The sequence below is a fragment of the Heterodontus francisci genome, chromosome 20, assembly GCF_036365525.1.
Source record: "Heterodontus francisci isolate sHetFra1 chromosome 20, sHetFra1.hap1, whole genome shotgun sequence".
Lineage (NCBI taxonomy): Eukaryota > Metazoa > Chordata > Chondrichthyes > Heterodontiformes > Heterodontidae > Heterodontus > Heterodontus francisci.
Genome location: NC_090390.1, coordinates 17,654,383 through 17,674,097, shown reverse-complemented (window position 1 = coordinate 17,674,097; position 19,715 = coordinate 17,654,383). Strand labels below are relative to the sequence as shown.

The 19,715-nt window shown below is 44.4% G+C and overlaps 1 protein-coding gene across 4 annotated transcripts in view; it reads left to right on the top strand.

The window, feature by feature from the left end:
* The window catches only part of mypn (myopalladin), a 414,790-nt gene extending 406,719 nt beyond the window's left edge, over positions 1–8,071 (top strand). For all 4 annotated transcript variants that reach the window (XM_068052409.1, XM_068052411.1, XM_068052412.1 and 1 more), the window contains 2 exons: positions 855–988; positions 5,876–8,071. In XM_068052409.1, the coding sequence (XP_067908510.1) occupies positions 855–988; positions 5,876–6,042 (301 nt within the window). In that variant the 3' untranslated portion in view covers positions 6,043–8,071. The remainder of the gene's footprint in view (positions 1–854; positions 989–5,875) is intronic.
* The last annotated feature ends 11,644 nt before the right edge of the window (positions 8,072–19,715 follow it).

The following is a 19,715-nucleotide window of genomic DNA, read 5'->3' as shown; positions in this document are numbered from 1 at the left end:
ATTTACCTAAGATACATTTACACTGCAGGTGCCAGCCCAGGACTGGTAACTGCAGTTCAGGGTTCAGGCAAGCAGAATCCTGCTTATATTGCTTGGCTCCCATCTCGCTGGAAGCTTAGAGACAGCTCTTCCCAAACAGAAAAATAAATGTTTAGAGAGTGCAATGGGGCAAGCCTCTGCCTTTAAACATCTAAATTTAAATAGGGCAGATTTTAATAGTGTCCAGGAGGTTCAAAGGAGTCCCCCCAACACTTTGAATCCCAAATTGTACACTCAATGCATTGGCAAGCCAAAGCAGTGTGAGATTATCCCCTCCAGGAGTCTCACTCTGCTCCAGTCCAGAGCCTGGGGAGCTCTAACACTAAACTTATGGTGTAAATACACCTGAAGAGTAAAGACTCTGTAAAAATCATTCCGAGCTTCACATTGCAGTATCACTATAGGTACGATAACCCCAAACTAAGTCAGGACCTGAAAAATTTCTTTCGAACTGGAGTAAGTTTGAGGCAGTGCCTGTGTTGGATGGATTTCATTTTGTTTCAATTGTTGCATTAGTCATTTGCACTGCAATATGTCTGTGAAAAAAATCTAATTCAGCCTTGGTAAAGCTAGTTGCAATGTGATATCAAATATAAACTTACCTATCTACTTTCACTTGGTATTTTGTTTCTAAAATACAATAAACTTAAAGTTACAATGCAAGTGAAAAGAAAATTAAATTACCTATTTGAGTGATGACTTGTGTTGTTTAACCTGAAGTACATTGCCACAGAATAATGGCATGGGTCACCAACTAGCCTTCCAGTTTGTTTTCATGTTTGCTTAACTGAATCTATGGCATTTGTCTTACCCAGCATGCACCAAGATACCACAGGATATGTCTGTCTCCTGATTCAGCCAACCAAGAAGGAAGATGCTGGTTGGTATACCGTGTCTGCCAAAAATGAAGCAGGAATAGTGTCCTGTACAGCCAGACTGGATTTATATGGTTAGTGTGTACCTGAGTGTTGACTGTTTAACAATTATTGGGGTGGATTTTCATTGGCATTGCTGAATGGAAGTGGGCGATAACGGCCCTAAAATGGTGAGGAAACTTTACCAACCTGCTCCCGATCCGTCCAGTGCAAACTTCAGAAGGACCTACCACTGGACTGCCAGAACCAGGCAATAGGTACTTTCAATATACATAAAAATATAGGAACAAGAATAGATCATTCAATCCTTTGAGCCTGTTCCACCATTCGATTAGATCTTAGCTGATCTGTATTTTAACTCTGCCTACCCGCCTTGGTTTTTTAACCTTTAATGTCCTTACCTAATAAAAATCTATTAATCTCAGTTTTCAAAATTTCAGTTCACCCCCAATTTTTTAAGGGAGGGTGTTTCAGATTTCCCTATATAAATGACTTGGATCTTGGATCACAGTAGAATTTCAAAATTTGACGATTATACAAAACTTGGAGGAGTGGTAAACTAAGGATGATACAAACTGCCTGCAACAGGACATAGATAGGCTAGCAGAATGGACAGACAGGTGGCAGATGGAATTTAATACAGAGAAGTGTGAGGTGATGCATTTTGGGAGAAGGGATAAGGTGAGGCAATAGAGACTTAATGGCAATGTCTGAAGAGTGTGCAGGAGCAGAGGGATCTGGGGGTGCATGTGCATCGATCTTCGAAGTTGGCAGGACATATTGAGAGTGTGGTTAACAAAGCACATGTGATCTTGGGCTTCATAAATAGAGACATAGAATACAAAAGCAGGGGAGTTATGCTGAACTTTTACAAAGCTGTGGAGAATATTGCATCCAGTTCTGGTCACCACACTTTGGGAAGGATATTAGGGTCCTTAAGAGGGTGCAAAGGAGATTTACCAGAATGGTTCCAGGATGGGGGATTTTAGTTACGAAGTTAGGTTGGAAAAGCTGGCGTCAAAAGAACAAAGAACAGTACAGCACAGGAACAGGCCATTCGGCCCTCCAAGCCTGCGCCGATCTTGATGCCTGCCTAAACTAAAACTTTCTTCACTTCCGGGGTCCGTATCCCTCTATTCCCATCCTATTCATGTATTTGTCAAGATGCCTCTTAAGCGTCGCTATCATACCTGCTTCCACCACCTCCCCCGGCAACATGTTTCAGGCACTCACCACCCTCTGTGTATAGAACTTGCCTCGCACATCCCCTCTAAACTTTGCCCCTCTCACCTTAAACCTATGTCCCCTAGTAACTGACTCTTCCACCCTGGGAAAAAGCTTCTGACTATCCACTCTGTCCATGCCGCTTATAACTTTGTAAACCTCTATCAGGTCGCCCCTCCACCTCTGTCGTTCCAGTGAAAACAATCCGGGTTTATCCAACCTCTCCTCATAGCTAATGCCCTCCAGACCAGGCAACATCCTGGTAAACCTCTTCTGTACCCTCTCCAAAGCCTCCACGTCCTTCTGGTAGTGTGGCGACCAGAATTGCACTCAATATTCTAAGGGTGGCCTAACTAAAGATCTGTACAGCTGCAGCAGGACTTGCCTATTTATATACTCTATGCCCCGACCGATGAAGGCAAGCATGCCGTATGCCTTCTTGACTACCTTATCCACCTGCGTTGCCACTTTCAGTGACCTGTGGACCTGTACGCCCAGATCTCTCTGCCTGTCAATACTCCTAAGGGTTCTGCCATTTACTGTATGCTTCCCACCTGCATTAGATCTTCCAAAATGCATTACCTCACATTTGTCCAAATTAAACTCCATCTGCCATTTCTCCGCCCAAATCTCCAACCGATCTATATCCTGCTGTATCGTCTGACAATCCTCATCACTATCTGCAACTCCACCAACATTTGTGTCGTCCGCAAACTTACTAATCAGACCAGCTACATTTTCCTCCAAATCATTTATATATACTACAAACAGCAAAGGTCCCAGCACTGATCCCTGCGGAACACCACTAGTCACATTCCTCCATTCAGAAAAGCACGCTTCCACTGCTACCCTCTGTCTGCTATGACCGAGCCAGTTCTGTATCCATCTTGCCAGCTCCCCTCTGATCCCATGGCACGACTGATCCCCCTGGTGAGGCAAGCCCAACTTACCTTCACTCCTGGCTCCATGTCGTTGGCTCGGCTACAGTCCCAGCAACGGCCACTGCTCCCAGTGGCGCTGCTGGGGCTAAGAGCTGCTGGCCCGCTGATTGGCCGGCAGCTCACTGAGGCAGAACTTCCTTTCTCAAGCGGGTGGAAGTCCTGCCTCGTGACAGTTAAAGCCTGGGGACCAGTAAAATACGGGATAGATGCCCGGGCTAGGCTGAAGTGGGTTCGCCACCGATTTTTACGTTGGTGGTGAATTCCCGTCCGCCTAAGGTAAAATCCCACCCTCTGACTCTAAATTTGGAACTCTCCTGTAAATGGCAGTTGATGCTGAGTCAGTTGTTAGTTTTAAATCTGAGATTGATAGATTGTTGTTAACCAAAGGTGTTAAAGGATATGGGCAAAGGTGGGTATAAGGAGTTAGATCATAGATCATCCATGATCTCATTGAGTGCAGAATAGGCCCAAGGAACTAAATATCCTACTCCTGTTCCTATATAACACATAAATATGAATTTGAGGTTTATAGGAATATTTTGTAATCTTTAACATTTGGGAGGGTGGAGGATCTTTCTGAATCTGTTCCATTTTAGGTGCCTTCCATTTTTTAGATACTTTACTGCAACATTATCAGCAATTCTTTGCATGAGCCACTTCCAATTGCCAGAAACAAGGACACACAGTGCTTTGTCTAGTAAATATTGATACAGACTTGCCACTAGGCAAGTCCCACTATCATCTACCAGTAAGTATTGATACATACCGATCATTTAGACAAGTTCCAGTACCAGACCCCAAGGATCTAGACTCTTCCCTTTAACCAGACCACCAGCCATCCTTACCCGGATCTCTGTAGAAATTTTTAAAGGTGGTTTTTATTATTAGTGCTTTTCATTACCTGGCTGGCTGTCTGTGAAAATTCTTTAATGTAATAGGCTGCTTAGCTTGATGACATCACTGCAGCTCCCCAATAAACAGCACTACTATTAATTGCATATCGAGAGAGGGAAAGTTCTTGCCACAGAGATCACTAGATCTCTCAGCACAGCTTTCCTTGAGGTCAGTGGCGATCACCGTCGCTTTGATGCCGGCCGCACATTCTAGGCCATTGATAGTGATTCGTCAGCCCATTTCACACTTTCAATGGAAGTATAATTGTAGTGAGATGTAGGGTTGGATTTTGTGGAGGAGGTGGAGCCCCCGGCATCGGGCCAAAAATGCAGGGGGATCCCCGCCTTGGACTTTTCATGCCCCCCTGGAGTGATCCTCTGGTGTTTTGAAGCCTAAGTGCCTAGCGCCGGGACATCCATCCCTTTAAAGGCAAGAATCCCACCTTCAGGAGCTGCTGGCCAATCACAAGGCCAGCAGCTCAGCATTGCGGCACAGTGGCGCAGTGGTTAGCACCGCAGCCTCACAGCTCCAGGGACCCGGGTTCGATTCTGGGTACTGCCTGTGTGGAGTTTGCAAGTTCTCCCTGTGTCTGCATGGGTTTTCGCCGGGTGCTCCGGTTTCCTCCCACATCTAAAAGACTTGCAGGTGATAGGTAAATTGGCTGTTGTAAATTGCCCCTAGTGTAGGTAGGTGGTAGGGAATATGGGATTACTGTAGGGTTAGTATAAATGGGTGGTTGTTGGTTGGCACAGACTCGGTGGGCCGAAGGGCCTGTTTCAGTGCTGTATCTCTAAATAAAATAAAAAAAATAAAAAATAAAAAATTATTGGCAGTGCCACCGGAAGCGGTGGCCACTGCCAGTACTGTCGAGGCCTTGGACCCAGGTTCATTCCTGGAACCCCAGACCTTAGTAAGTGAGGCAGGGTCACTGGGGCCAGTCTGGAAGGCCCTGGCGCGGGGAATGGGAGGGTGGGTGTGAAGTACAGGGGGAGGGAGAGCCATGGAGTTGTAGGTTTTGCTGGCAGGGGTCCTCCATGGGCCACAGATTGCCCACAAAGGAGGGACACCCCCCCCCCCAAACCCGCAGGGTGGGTGCCTTGTTTGACAAAGCTCCTTCCCTGCGTGGCAGAGGCCACTCCCACCACTGGTTAAATCCCGACAGCAGGGGAAAAGGCCCTTAAGTGGCTGTTAATAGGCCATATAAGGGCCTCAATTGGCCTGTGGACAGGAAGACCATTGTCGGCCTATCTTGACTCCGGCAAAATCGCTTGGCGATGACCCCCGCTCCCCCCCCCCACCACCACCGCCAGCCGTTGCAATTCTATGGGCCCCTCTGCTTCCGACCCCACCTCAAGGGGCCAGTCCAGAAGGCCCCGGCGAGGGGAATGGGAGGGCACTTCACCTACAAGCCACATATATGAGGAAATATCAGGCATGATGCCCATGATTTCCCAATATTCATGGCCAACAGGCAGACCTCCCCATCAGGACAATAGCAGTAATATAATAGGGAAAGTTCAGAAGCCTAATTGGTGAATTGCACTGATTTTATCAAGTAAATATTATTACATCAAATCACTGTTTCTGGAGCTGGGATGTGACTAATGCTGCATTATTTTATTAATGAGGTTTCAGTAGTAGTTCATTCGGAACCACCTGGTGAATAATATAATGGAAGTCTTATTTTAATTACTGCTGTATAATACATTTAAATGAGTGGTAATAATTACTGCACATATAAAATCACTTTATTTCTCCATTAAACTGTGTTCAATGCTGGCTTAAAAAATTGGTTTCATCTGTGGTCGTGTTGTAAACTAGCTTCATTTAGAATTCTGTCTCATCATAAAGTTCTCTCCATTACAATACAGAGCCTCAGATTGACTTCCTTTGTTGTTATAGCCCAGTGGCACCAACAGATCACACAGCCAATAAAGAAAGTGCGGCCTTCAGGCAGTCGATATGCAGCTCTTACAGGCCAAGGACTTGACTTTAAATCTGCCTTCCCATCAGTGGACAGCGTGCAGTTCCTAAACAAACAGGAAGTGATGGAGAGCGATGAACTGTGAAGTTATTTCATTATGTTTGCTTTTGCAGGACTTAGAACTGTGAAGATAAGAGAGGCCAAGTGATTCAAGGTTTACATTAAGTTTTTCTCTGAGCTTGGTGCTTTTGTGAATGTTGCAAGCAACACAGTTGAAATGGTGATTTTAAGTAGAGCTCAGATACTATATAGAAGCAATATGGTGATTTCTAGAACTCCTTTTTAATATGATGGAAAAGCTCAGGCTTACGAATGTAAATGCCAGCACCATCACAGTTAAAATAAGGTGACAGCTGTTTAGTAATCATGGAAAATTAAATGACAGTACCTAAGAATATCTTGTTTTTTCTGTGTTTGTGGAGGTTTTCAAAAGCATTGGGATAAGGAAAAAGTGGTCAGAGTATTAATTGGCACAATATGAAGTGTTTGATTCTCGACTGCAAAAAGATGTTTTTCACTCATATGTGGCTTGCAACAGCTCAGACATGCTCCGCAAAACAGTAGCATATTGAAGAGCCTGTGTTTCTTTATTATAATCCTACATGCTGGTATAGTGCAGCAAGCTGTTTGTACCAGTTAAACCCATTGACTGCAGTGGACAATGTTACTCAAGTGTTTCTATGCTTATTTATAACAATGCAAGTGACTCTGCTTTTGATCATCTATTAAAAAAGTTCACTTTCTCTGCTTCAGAACTGTTCTGTCAGTAATTTACACTTTTAAGCATGAAGCAGTTAATCACAATGAATCTATGTCTGTTTATTTTCGCCCGGATTTTGCAGTTGGAATTACGGCAAAATGTCAACATTCGCTGTCATTGCACTGTGAAACTGGCAACAAATTCTGGCGTCCGCACATGCGCAGTTAAACATGGAAATCCAGATGTTGCTGCCAGTAATCCCCTGCTCCGCCACAGGGTGTACTGTTAAAGTCCTCACAGATGAAAATCAATTAGAAATCACTGAATTGATGTGAACCTCCACTTTCTACATGATTAGTCTTCCTATAAGAAGCTTTGAAAAAGTTAGGTCTTGTTAAATGAGCTGTAACTAGGTTTTTAACAGTGTACTAACTTCATAATTACTGCTGAACAACCTTTCTGGCCCCAAAATGAATTTTATATTTGTGCAATGTCAAATTTCTCCATTCTATAGATTTTTAAAAATATTAATTTTTTAAAAGTTTATGATATTTCAGCTTCTACCTTAATCTCATGTGTATGTCTCAATCTTTATTTTTCTTCCTGTAAAATTATTTAAAAAAAATAAAATCTACTTGTTACTTCCTGGTTTTCTGTATGTGAGAATTCTTCAGTATGATTGGCTGCTTAGCCTGCTTGATGACAGCACTGTTGCTGGAAGCCAGAGGTCCCCTATAGTTGGTGCCAGAATGAAATTAACTTCAGAAAAGGTGAAATCTACACCCCAGAGTTTGCCATAATCTTTGTGGGCTGCTTTCTTCAAGCTTAATGGTGAGTGCTGTCACCTCGCCACTGACTGCAAAATCCAGGCCAATAATTCCATCTGGTTGGTATTAAGCTGACCCCATGGCTCCTGGGTATGATGGCTGGAACTTCACCTCTCCTCCATTCAAAATCAACAGAGCACAATTTCCCCTCAAACCATGAATTGTGTTCTGGGCCCAGACAGAAGGGAGCTTTTAATAAACCAGTCAATAAATACTCATCTTTACTATTTATTTTTTACTTATCATGCTAGCTAACAAGTTACTTGCTAAAATGTCACTCATATCTAACTACATACTCACTGAAGAACATAGGAACTGCTCCACAATAGTTAGCAGTTTATTTTCATTTTGCAGATATTTTTGACAATTGTATCATGTGAAATAGCCTTTTAGATTTTCTGAGAAATGCTTCAGGTTGTTTAGCAGTTTACAGTACCTTTCCTGATTCAGTATATACAGGCTGCAATATTACATAAAGTGCCAGGTAGAATGGATGTTTAGCTTAATCCAAGTATTTTAATGTAAACTTGCACTTGTAAAGAAATAATGGATTGTTTATCTTATGAATAAAGTTTTATTTATTCCAATATGTTTTCAAGTTGTGAATTTCCATGGGGGTTATCTGCCAGTACTACGACAGTGAAGCAGAATTGCTGCAGTTAAAGGACTAGAGGCTAATAAGCTGCCCATGCTCAGTGACATGTACTTCCTGCTCATTAAGTCCCACTGCAGGGCTTGAGCACAAAAATCAAGGCTGACGCTCCAGTGCACAACTGAGGGAGTGCTGCACTGTCAGTGGTGCCGTCTATCATATGAGATATTAAACTGAGACCCCATCTGCTTGCTCGAGTGGATGTAAAAGATCTAATGGCAGTATTTCAAAGAAGAGCAGGGGAGTTATCCCCGGTGTCCAGGCCAATACTTATCTCCCAATCAATATCACAAAAAACACAGATTAGTTGGTCATTATCATATTGCTGTCAGTGGGAGCTTGCTGTGTGCATACTGGCTGCCATGTTTCCTGCATTACAGCAGTGACTACACTTCAGAAAGTACTTCATTGGCTGTAAAGCGTTTTGAGACGCCCGATGGTCATGAAAGGCGCTATATAATTGCAAGTCTTTGTTTTAATCATTTCAGGCACCAGGCCATTTGATTGGCACAAATTTCATATTCATGAAACAGCAACAAATCAGATAGGTAATGCACGGGGGCGATTTTAACTCCCTCATTCTGGTGATGAAGAGCTGGTGGACTTACAACAATGACAACGTGCACTTACATAGCACCTTTAATGTAGTAAAACACTGCTCTTTTCCCCAGGGCCTTTGGCTGAATGGTGGAAGAGCCTGCCTGAATAAGGTGAGAGCCCATTAATCTATGATGAATATAGGACCTGTTGCCATTTAATTGCCTACTGTGCTGAAGCTTCACCATGGATACTCTGCTCAGTAAAAATCTGCTGGAACAGCAGAAGGGGCCTCAGAAAGTAAGTGTTGAAATTATTTTTGTGGGCTCATGGGGACCTGGTATTGTATCAGATGTTCATTTAATGCTCACCACATATATGTTAATGAAGCTCACTGACGCTATTGGGAGGCAAGCCAGCACACTCTGCTGTTCACACTCAGCTTTATGCCCTCCTTTATCCATCAGTTTTCTCCATGTCCTCCTCCTCCTTTCTTGAAGGGCTTTCTGCAATATGGTTAATTAATTAACCCAGGAAAGTATTATCATATGAGAGTCTAGATGGTGACTGTTAACAGAATACAATATTGTGTCCACTACTGGCCACCACACTTTAGGAAAGATGTGACAGCCCTTGAGAGGGTGCAGAGAAGATTTACCAGAATAGTTCATGGGATAAGGGATTTTAGTTACAAGGTTAGTTTGGAAAATCTGGGGTTGTTCTCCTTTAAGCAAAGGAGATTGAGGGGAGATTTAATAGAAATATACAAGATTATGACAGACTGAGATAAGGTCGACAAGGAGAAGCTGTTCTCATTAATTGATGATACAAGGACCAGGGGACACAGATTGAAGATTTTGGACAAGAGATGCAGGGGGAATATGAAGAAGAATCTTTTTTACACAATGGTAATGACCTGGAGCTCGCTATCCACAAGGGTGGTGGAAGTAGAAACAATGATTTCAAAAGGAAATTGGATGGGCAGTTGAAGGAAATAAACATGCAGGGCTACAGGGATCGAGCGAGGTTGACTGAACTGCTCCGCAGAGAGCTGGCATGGACTCAATGAGCCAAATAGCCTCTTTCTGTGCTGTGTTACAATCAGGTGAGAAAGGTGTCTAGGTGTCTTTTACTGTCTTCACCTGGTCTTACTGTAACAGGGTTTAATTTTAAACACACTGTGTTTTGAGCTCCCCCTTTGGTGAATCCTTGTGCACCACTTTCCAATTATAAGGCATGTAAATGAGCATAAACAGGCTTTCTTAGATTTAAAGAAGAAAAGTGTAATTTATTAAACCTTAAGCTTAAACTCTAATTCAGTTAACGTCCACAGACACACACCGTGCCCCACGCTAGCATGCATATGCGATACATACACACAAATAGAGACAGAAAAGTGAAGAAAAATAAAATGGAGAGGTTTGAGGCAATATCAGAAGAGTTTCTTGTTTACTGTGCTTTGAGCTCACTGTAGTCCTTTTGTAAGTAGTCTTGCTTTTCAGTGGGGCCCAGCATTCTTCTTAAACCTTGTTCACTGTAGGAGACTTTTCTCTCTTGGGGTTCATGTGTCTTCAATGGTTTTCAAAGCTGGTGAGAGCAAGATGAAAGCAAACAGGAGAGGGGTGTTCTCAGTCCAGGAGAAAACAGCTTTCTGATTTCAAATTCTTTCTTGGAAGTTCAAATTCAAAAAACTCCAACAGTCAGTTAGTCATGTGACTAAACTGGCCTGACCACGTCTGTTTGTGTATTCGGGCATCTTAGTAGTTAACCTGGAATGCTTCAACATCTGGTAATCAAAAGTCCATTGTGGATTAAATTGAATCAAGGAATAGCTCCTTTGTCCTTTGAAGTACTTGTCTGTTGATATGCTAATGTCTCTTTCCAGTCAAAGTCTCCAATTGTTTTTTAAAGCAAGTTCTTTCTTCACCATCTACAGTTTAAAATCAATGTTCATGTGGGAAAATTAATTTTCCTCATTCTTGGCAGGTGGGGGGCTTGCCTGACAGTTGTAAATGACTCTATGACTCTCTGATGGGAGCATCACAGCTAAACCTGACGGTGCTCACGTCTAATTTCCAACTGTGTGCTTGCAAGAAGGGGTTACCAGATGGTGATCAGGAGCAGGAACACCTGATACCCTGCTTTCTATCCCAGGGGCATCAATCCCCAAATGGAGATCAGTTAACTCAGCAGAAATCATGACCTCTATATTAACCCCCAACAGGCATCAAAGGGTCAGGGTGTTAAAATGTGAAAACCATCTGACATGAGGCAATTTTCACAGATGCCAGCAGGTCTGATGAGTGTCCTGTGATGGAAAGGTGGGAAAGTGATCAGCATATTTAAATTAGTCTTGCGACACAATAGGGACTCCAAAATGAATTTAAAGTGCTGCATGGGTTTCTCACGGGTCACCAAGGAAACAGAGATGGATTGGCTGAATGTTTATTGAGTTAAGTAACTTTCCGTGTGAAAGATGCTGCATTCACAGGTGCTTCCTCAGTTCATTGTGGGCTTCAGTTCTCAACTGCAGATAGTGATGTGGAGATTTTTTTTCATTCATTCATGGGATGTGGGTATCACTGGCTGCTTTGTCCTGGATAGTGTTGAGCTTTTTGCGTGTTGTTGGAGCTGCACCCATCCAGGCAAGTGGAGAGTATTCCATCAGACTGCTGTCTGTGTCTTGTAGATGGTGGACTGGCATTGGGAAGACAGGAGGTGGGTTACTCATCACAGAATTCCCAGCATCTGACCTGCTCTTGTAGCCATGGTATTTATGTGGCTAGTCCAGTTCAGTTTCTGGTCAATGGTAACCCCCCAGGGTGTTGATAGTGGGGGATGTAGTGATGGTAATGCCATTCAACATCAAGGAGAGATGGTTAGATTCTCTCTTGTTTGAGATGGTCATTGCCTGGCACTTGTGTGGTGCGAATGTTACTTGCCACTTAGCAGCCCAAGCCTGGATGATATCCAGATCTTGCTGCATCTGGACTCGAACTGCTTCAGTATCTGAGGAGTCATGAATGGTGTGAACACGGTGCAATCATCAGCAAACATCCCCACTTCTGACCTTATGATGGAGGGAAGGTCATTGGTGAAGCAGCTGAAGATTTTTGGGCCTAGGACATTACCCTGAGGAACTCCTGCATTGATATTCTGGGACTGAGATGATTGACCTCCAACAACCACAATGATCTTCCTTTGTGCTAGGTATGACTCCAACCAGCGGAGAGTTTTCCCCCTGATTCTCATTGATTCCAGTTTTGCTAGGACTCCTTGAGGCCATACTTGGTCAAATGCTGCCTTGATGTCAAGGGCAGTTACTCGCACCTCACCTCGGAGTTCAGCTCTTTTGTTCATATTTGGACAAAGGCTGTAATGAGGTCAAGAGCTGAGTGGCCCCGGCGGAACCCAAACTGAGTATTAGTGAGCAGGTTATTGCTGAGCAAGTGCCGCTTGATAGCATTGTTGACTACCTCTTCCATCACTTTGTTGATGATCGAGAGTAGACTGATAGGGCAGTAATTAGCCGTGCTGCATTTATCCTGCTTTTTGTGTACAGGACTTAGCTGGGCAGTTTTCCACATTGCCGGGTAGATGCCAGTGTTGTAACTGTACTGGAACAGCTTAGCTAGGGGCGCAGCTAGTTCTGGAGCATGTGGAGTTAATCCGATTAGCTGAAGACTGGCATTTGTGATGCCGGGGACCTCAGGAGGAGGCTGAGATGGATCATCCACTCGACACTTCTGGCTGAAGATGGATGCAAATGCTTCAGCCTTGTCTTTTGCACTGATGTGCTGGGCTCCCCCATCGTTGAGGATGGGGCTATTTGTGGGATTCTCCCATCATTGAGGATGGGGATATTTGCGGAGCCTCCTCCTCTTGTTAGTTGTGTAATTGTCCACCAACATTCACGACTGGATGTGGCTGGACTACAGGGCTTAGATCTGATCCATTGGGTGTGGGATTGCTTAGCCCTGTCTATTGCATGCTGCTTCTGCTGTTTGGCATGCAAGTAGTCCCATGTTGTAGCTTCACCAGGCTGACACTTCATTTTTAGGTATGCCTGGTGCTGCTCCTGACATGCCCTCCTGCACTCTCATTGATTCTAGAGTTGTCAAGGGACAGGTCCATTATTGGTGCTGCCATTTCTACAGTGCGAGGAGCTCATGAACTTCTTTGTCACTAAGATTGAAATCATTCGTTCAGCTGCCTCTGTTGCTTAACTCCATACCCTGCTCACCAAACCAATCTTTCTCGAAGCTTTCCTCTTGCTCTAGCCCTGAATTTGAATCTTTTTCTAGTTTTTCTCTTATCTCCCCCCCACCCCCCCATGTGCTCTCCAAGCTCATCTTGCTCTTGAGACCCCCCTCCTGCATCCTCAGTCCTATTCCCATCAAACTGCTTACCACATCACTTCTTTTCCAAGCTGCCATGTTAGCTAATATTGTTAACTTTTCCCTTTGTCCAGGTTCTGTCCCCTTCCCTTCCAGTCTGCCATCATCACCCCACTCCTCAAAAAAACACCCTTGATTCTTCCAAACTATGTTCCATCTCCAATCTCCCTTTCCTCTCCAATGTTTTAGATAATGTTGTCACCTCATGTTTGAACCTCTATCAGATTTCCTTTCCTGTCACAGGAAAACGGCCTTTATCAAAGTTACAAATGACATCCTATGTGACTGTGACTGTGGTACAATATCTCTCCTCATCTTCTCTACCTGTCTGCAGCCTTTGACATGCTTGACCACACCATCCTCTTCCAGCACCTCTTCTGTTGTCCAACTGGGTGGGAATTACCTCATTTGCTTCTATTATTTATCCAGTTGTAGCCAGAAAATCACCTGCAATGGCTTCTCTTCTCGCCCCTGCACCGTGACCTCTGGTGCCCCCCAAGGATCTATTCTTGGCCCCCTCCTATTTCTTATCCACATGCTGCCCCTCGATGACATCATCTGAAAACACAGCATCAATTCTGACATATATGCTGACCACACCCAGTTCTACCTTGCCACCACCATTCTCTACTCTTCCACTATCCCTAAATTAACTGACATCCAATACTGGATGAACCAAAGTTTCCTCGCCTTGCCACAAAATCTGTTCTCTAGCCATGGGTTCCATCCCTCTCCCTGGCAACTGTCTAAGATTGAACCAGACCACGTGCAACCTTAGCATCCTATTTGACCTCGAGATGAATATTACAGACAGGTGGTAAGTGGAGTGGGTGGTTTCTACTTTTCACCTCCCAACTGACCGCAAATAGTATTTTTTTTTTTAAAATGGTGTGTTAGTCCCTGAGTGTTTTAGGGCCAAATAAACAGACACATGACAGGTCTTGTAGATTTTTTGTAAAAGATAGCTATTTTTAAACAATTACTGAAATGGCCGCAACCTCACCCAGACGTGCATTCACCCACACATGCATACACAAGAACAGATAGATGGAGAAAAAGGTAGGATGGTGTTGGAGAAAATCCAGATTGTGCCCAATTGTTGAACAAATTCTCCGGACTCAGATGTTGAGAATCAAACACTTTATTGCATGATATCATGGGGGAGCACACCTTACCTAAATGTGGTCCAGTGCTACTCCCAAAAGCTACAGATCGCCGTGGACATATATAGTATAAAAGAGGCAGAGCTAACAGTTTCACAATTAGATAAGCACCCACAAGACTGCCTACGTAACGGTGCACCATGCAGGGTCCGAGGTCAGCGAAACATCAGTTTCAACAATAACAAGCTAGTTCCTTAATTCAATGCCCACTCCAGACACCATATCTGGCCGTAACATCTGATTGTGGTTAGCTGCTCTGTCTACATTTTATGACCGTTGGTTGTGGTTAGATTAGCTACAAGCTGTCTCCTGCTTCTCTGCTTCTACAAAGTTAAGTAATAATTAGCAAAGCTAAGAAAATTTCTCCAACAGATGGACTTAAAATCCAAATTACTGTATAAGAGTCCGTTGCTTAAAGAACCTTCAGAGTTTCTTTCAAGAGGAAATTTTATAACGGTGTTGCAGGCCTGAATGTTCCCTGTCTAGGAGGAAGCAACTGGGGAATAGGCTATTTTGGATCTAGTATTGTGCAATGAAAAGGGGCTAATTAAAAATCTTGTTGCAAAGGAGCTTTGAGGAAAGAGTAAGCATAATATGATTGAATTACATCACTTTCAAACTTCATGTAAAATTCTATCAGTAACTAGTGTCATGTAAAATTCTATCAGTAACTAGTGTCTTAAATCTAAGCAATGAAACTATAAAGGTATGAGGTGAAAGTTGGCTATGGTGGATTGGGAAACTATGTTAAAAGGTATGATCGTAGACAGGCAATGGCTAACATTTAAAGACCTAATACGTAGTTTACAACAAAAATACATTCCTTTAATGCATAAAAACTCAGCAAGGAAAGTGTTCCAACCGTGGCTAACGAAATGAATCAAGGATTTGAAAGTGAATGTGGCAATGCAGGTGGATAAGGTAGTCAAGAAGGCATTCGGCATGCTTGCCTTCATCGGTCTGGGCATAGAGTATAAAAATTGGCAAGTCATGTTGCAGCTGTACAGAACCTTAGTTAGGCCACACTTAGAATATTGTATGCAATTCTGGTCGCCACACTACCAGAAGGACGTGGAGGCTTTGGAGAGGGTACAGAGGAGGTTTACCAGGATGTTGCCTGGTCTGGAGGGCATTAGCTATGAAGAAAGGTTGGAAAAACTCGGATTGTTTTCAATTGAACGACGGAGGTGGAGGGGCGACATGATAGAGGTTTACAAAGTTATGAGCGGCATGGACAGAGTGGATAGTCAGAAGCTTTTTCCCAGGGTGGCAGAGTCAGTTACTAGGGGACATAGGTTTAAGGTGCGAGGGGCAAAGCTTAGAGGGGATGTGCGAGGCAAGTTTTTTACACAGAGGGTGGTGAGTGCCTGGAACTTGCTGCCGGGGGAGGTGGTGGAAGCAGGTACGATAGCAACGTTTAAGAGACATCTTGACAAATATATGAATAGGATGGGAATAGAGGGATATGGGCCCCGGTAGTGCAGAAGGTGTTAGTTTAGGCGGGCATCAAGATCGGCGCAGGCTTGGAGGGCCGAATGGCCTGTTCCTGTGCCGTACTGTTCTTTGTTCTTTGTTCTTTGATTGTATTAGAGCAAAAGAAGAGGCGCATAAAGTTACAAAAAATGGTAAGCCTAAGGATTGGGAGCATTTTAGAATTCTGCAAAGGAGGACCAAGAAAAAGATTAAGAAAGGGAAAATATAATGAGTAAACTAGTGAGGAACATAAAAATGGACTGTAAAAGCTTCTATAGGTATGTAGAAAGGAAAAGATTAGCAAAAACAAATGCGGGTCCATTACAAGTAGATTCAGGAGAATTTATAATGGGGAATAGGGAAATGGCAGAGAAGCTAAACAAATACTTTGAGCTGAATTTTATAGGGGCCTCAACGTCAGGACTTGTGGCAGGGGGTGCATGAACATTGCCCCGGATGAGGCCCACCACCGACCTCGATGCCGGCAGGGCCCGTCCCGATCCTGATGGCGGTGGCGAGGCCTCATGGCGGCCCCCAGCAATGGGCCTGTCATTTAAATATTCAAACTAATTTACATAATTTAGTTCATGACATTCCCGTTGCCTCCTGAAGTACCGCCGCGATCTTCATCCTGGCAGGCGGCACTGCCGCGCCTTCAAATCCCCATCTGGGAAAACGAGGCGCGACATCTGTGGGGAGGGGGGAGGAGGTAAATTTGTGTGGGAGGGGGGAGCAGGGTCAAACTTACTTAACTGGTCTAGGGGGTGATGGGAATGGGTAAACGTAAAAGGTTCTGAACTTTGTGGGGGGGTAAAGGAAGGTCATATATTCAAGGTAAGTATTTCGCGGGGGGGGGGGGGGTAAGCAGGAACAATAGGTAATGCTATTGTGAGGGTGGGAGAGGGCGTGGAAAGATTTTATTATTTTTTAACTTTTTTATTAACTTTAAATTCGCTGTCTCTTTAAAGATTTCAATTGTCATTTAGGGCTCTAAGCCCTTTAAATGGCACTGGTGCCTGTCAGGGACGTCTTGCCCGCTCCCTCCACGTCATCGGGGTGGGTGGGGGGGGGTCCCCCAGGGCATGTTAATGAGCCACGGTGGCTATGTGTGTGGGCCATCATCTTTTATGGCGGCCGCCGCACTCGGCAACAGCCACATAGTATCCAGCCCTTCGTGTCTGTCTTCATGGAGGAAAATACTAAAAACCTCTCAAAAATATTGGAGAATCAAGGGTAAATGAGGAACAGCAAGATATTAATCGTAGTCAAAAACAGTACTAGAGAAATTAATGGGACTTAAAGTAGATCAATCCCCTGGACTTGATCTACATCCCAGAGTGTTGAAAGATGTGGCTGTAAAGATAGTAGATGCACTGGTTGTCAACTTTCAAAATTTTATAGACTCTGGAATGGTTCCTGCAGATTGGAAGGTAGTAGTTGTAACCCCACTATTTAAGAAAGGAGGGAGAGAGAAAATAGTGAACTATAGACCTGTTAGTTTAACATCAGTCATAGGGAAAATGCTAGAATCTATAATAAAAGATGTGATAACAGGACACTTAGAAAATAATGGTAGGATTGGGCAGAATCAACATGGATTTATGAAAGGGAAATCATGTTTAACAAACCTGTTGGAGTTTTTTGAGGATGTAACGAGCAGAATAGATAAGGGGGAACCGGTGGATGTGGTATATTTAGATTTTCAGAAAGCTTTTGATAAGGTCCCACACAAGAGGTTAGTAAACAAAATTGTGGGATTGGGGGGAATATACTGGAAGGGATTGAGAACTAGTTGATGGACAGAAAACAGAGAGTAGGATGCTCCGCAGATGCTTCTGTCCATGACTGTATTGGTAGGAGTGACCACTGTACAGTGCTTGTGGAGATGAAGTCCCGTCTTCATATTGAGGAAACCGTCCATTGTGTTGTGTGGCACTATCACCGTGCTAAATGGGATAGATTTCGAACAGATCTAGCAATGCAAAACTGGACATCCATGAGGCGCTGTGGGCCATCAGCAGCAACAGAATTGTACTCAACCACAATCTGTAACCTCATAGGTCAGCATATCCCCCACTCTACCATTACCATCAAGCCAGGAGACCAACCAACAGGACTATCTGCGTGCCAAACTGCGTAAGCAACATGCGATAGAGCTAAGCGATCCCATAACTAACGAATCAGGTCTAAACTCTGCAGTCCTGCCACATCCAGCTGTGAATGGTGGTGGAGAGTTAAATAATTAACTGGAGGAGGTGGCTCCACAAATATCCCCATCCTCACTGATGGGGGAGCCCAGCACATCAGTGCGAAAGATAAGGCTGAAGCATTTGCAACAATCTTCAGCCAGAAGTGCCAAGTTGATGATCCCTGTCGGCCTCCTCCTAAAGTCCCCACCATCACAGATGCCAGACTTCAGCCAATTCGATTCACTCCGCGTGATATCAAGAAATGACTGAAGGCACTGGATACCGCAAAAGCTATGGGCCCTGACAATATTCCGGCAATAGCACTGAAGACCTGTGCTCCAGAATTTGCCACGCCCCTAGCCAAGCTGTTCCAGTACAACTACAACACTGGCATCTACCCTGCAATGTGGAAAATTGCCCAGGTTTGTCCTGTACACAAAAAGCAAGACAAGTCCAACCTGGCCAATTACTGCCCCATCAGTCTACTCTCAATCATCAGTAAAGTGATGGAAGGTGTCATCAACAGTGCCATCAAGCGGCACTTGCTTAGCAATAACCTGCTCACTGACGCTCAGTTTGGGTTCCGCCAGGGTCACTCAGCTCCTGACCTCATTACAGCTTTGGTTCAAACATGAACGAAAGAGCTGAACTCAAGAGGTGAAGTGAGAGTGACTGTCCTTGACATCAAGGCAGCATTTGACCAAGTATGGCATCAAGGAGCCCTAGCAAAACTGAGGTCAATGGGAATCAGGGGAAAAACACTCCGCTGACTGGAGTCATACCTAGCGCAAAGGAAGATATTGTGGTTGTTGGAGGTCAATCATCTGAGCTCCAGGACATCACTGCAGGAGTTCCTCAGGGTAGTTTCCTAGGCCCAACCATCTTCAGTTGCTTCATCAATGACCTTCCTTCAATCATAAGGTCAGAAGTGGGGATATTCGCTGATGATTGCACAGTGTTCAGCACCATTCGTGATTCCTCAGATACTGAAGGAGTCCGTGTAGAAATGCAGCAAGACCTGGACAATAGCCAGGCTTGGGCTGATAAGTGGCAAGTAACATTCACGCCATACAAGTGCCAGGCAATGACCATCTCCAACAAGAGAGAATTTAACCATCTCCCCTTGACATTTAACGGCATTAGCATCGCTGAATCCCCCACTATCAACATCTTAGGCGCTACCATTGACCAGAAACTGAACTAGAGTAGCCATATAAATACCGTGGCTACAAAAGCAGGTCAGAAGCTAGGAATCCTGCGGCGAGTAACTCACCTCCTGACTCCCCAAAGCCTGTCCACCATCTACAAGGCACAAGTCAGGAGTGTGATGGAATACCCTCCACTTGCCTGGATGGGTGCAACTCCAATAACACTCAAGAAACGCGACACCATGAAGGACAAAGCAGCCCGCTTGATTGGCACCCCATCTACAAACATTCACTCCCTCCACACCGATGCAATGTGTACCATCTACAAGATGCACTGCAGCAATGCACCAAGGCTCCTTAGACAGCACCTTCCAAACCCGCCACCTCTACCGACTAGAAGGACAAGGGCAGCAAATACATGGTAACACCGCCACCTGCAAGTTCACCTCCAAGTCACACACCACCCTGACTTGGAACTATATCGCCGTTCCTTCACTGTCGCTGGGTCAAAATCCTGGAACTCCCTTCCTAACAGCACTGTGGGTGTACCTACCCCAAATGGACTGCAGCGGTTCAAGAAGGCAGCTCACCACCACCTTCTCAAGGCCAATTAGGGATGGGCAATAAATGCTGGCCAAGCCAGTGACACCCACATCCCATGAATGAATAAAA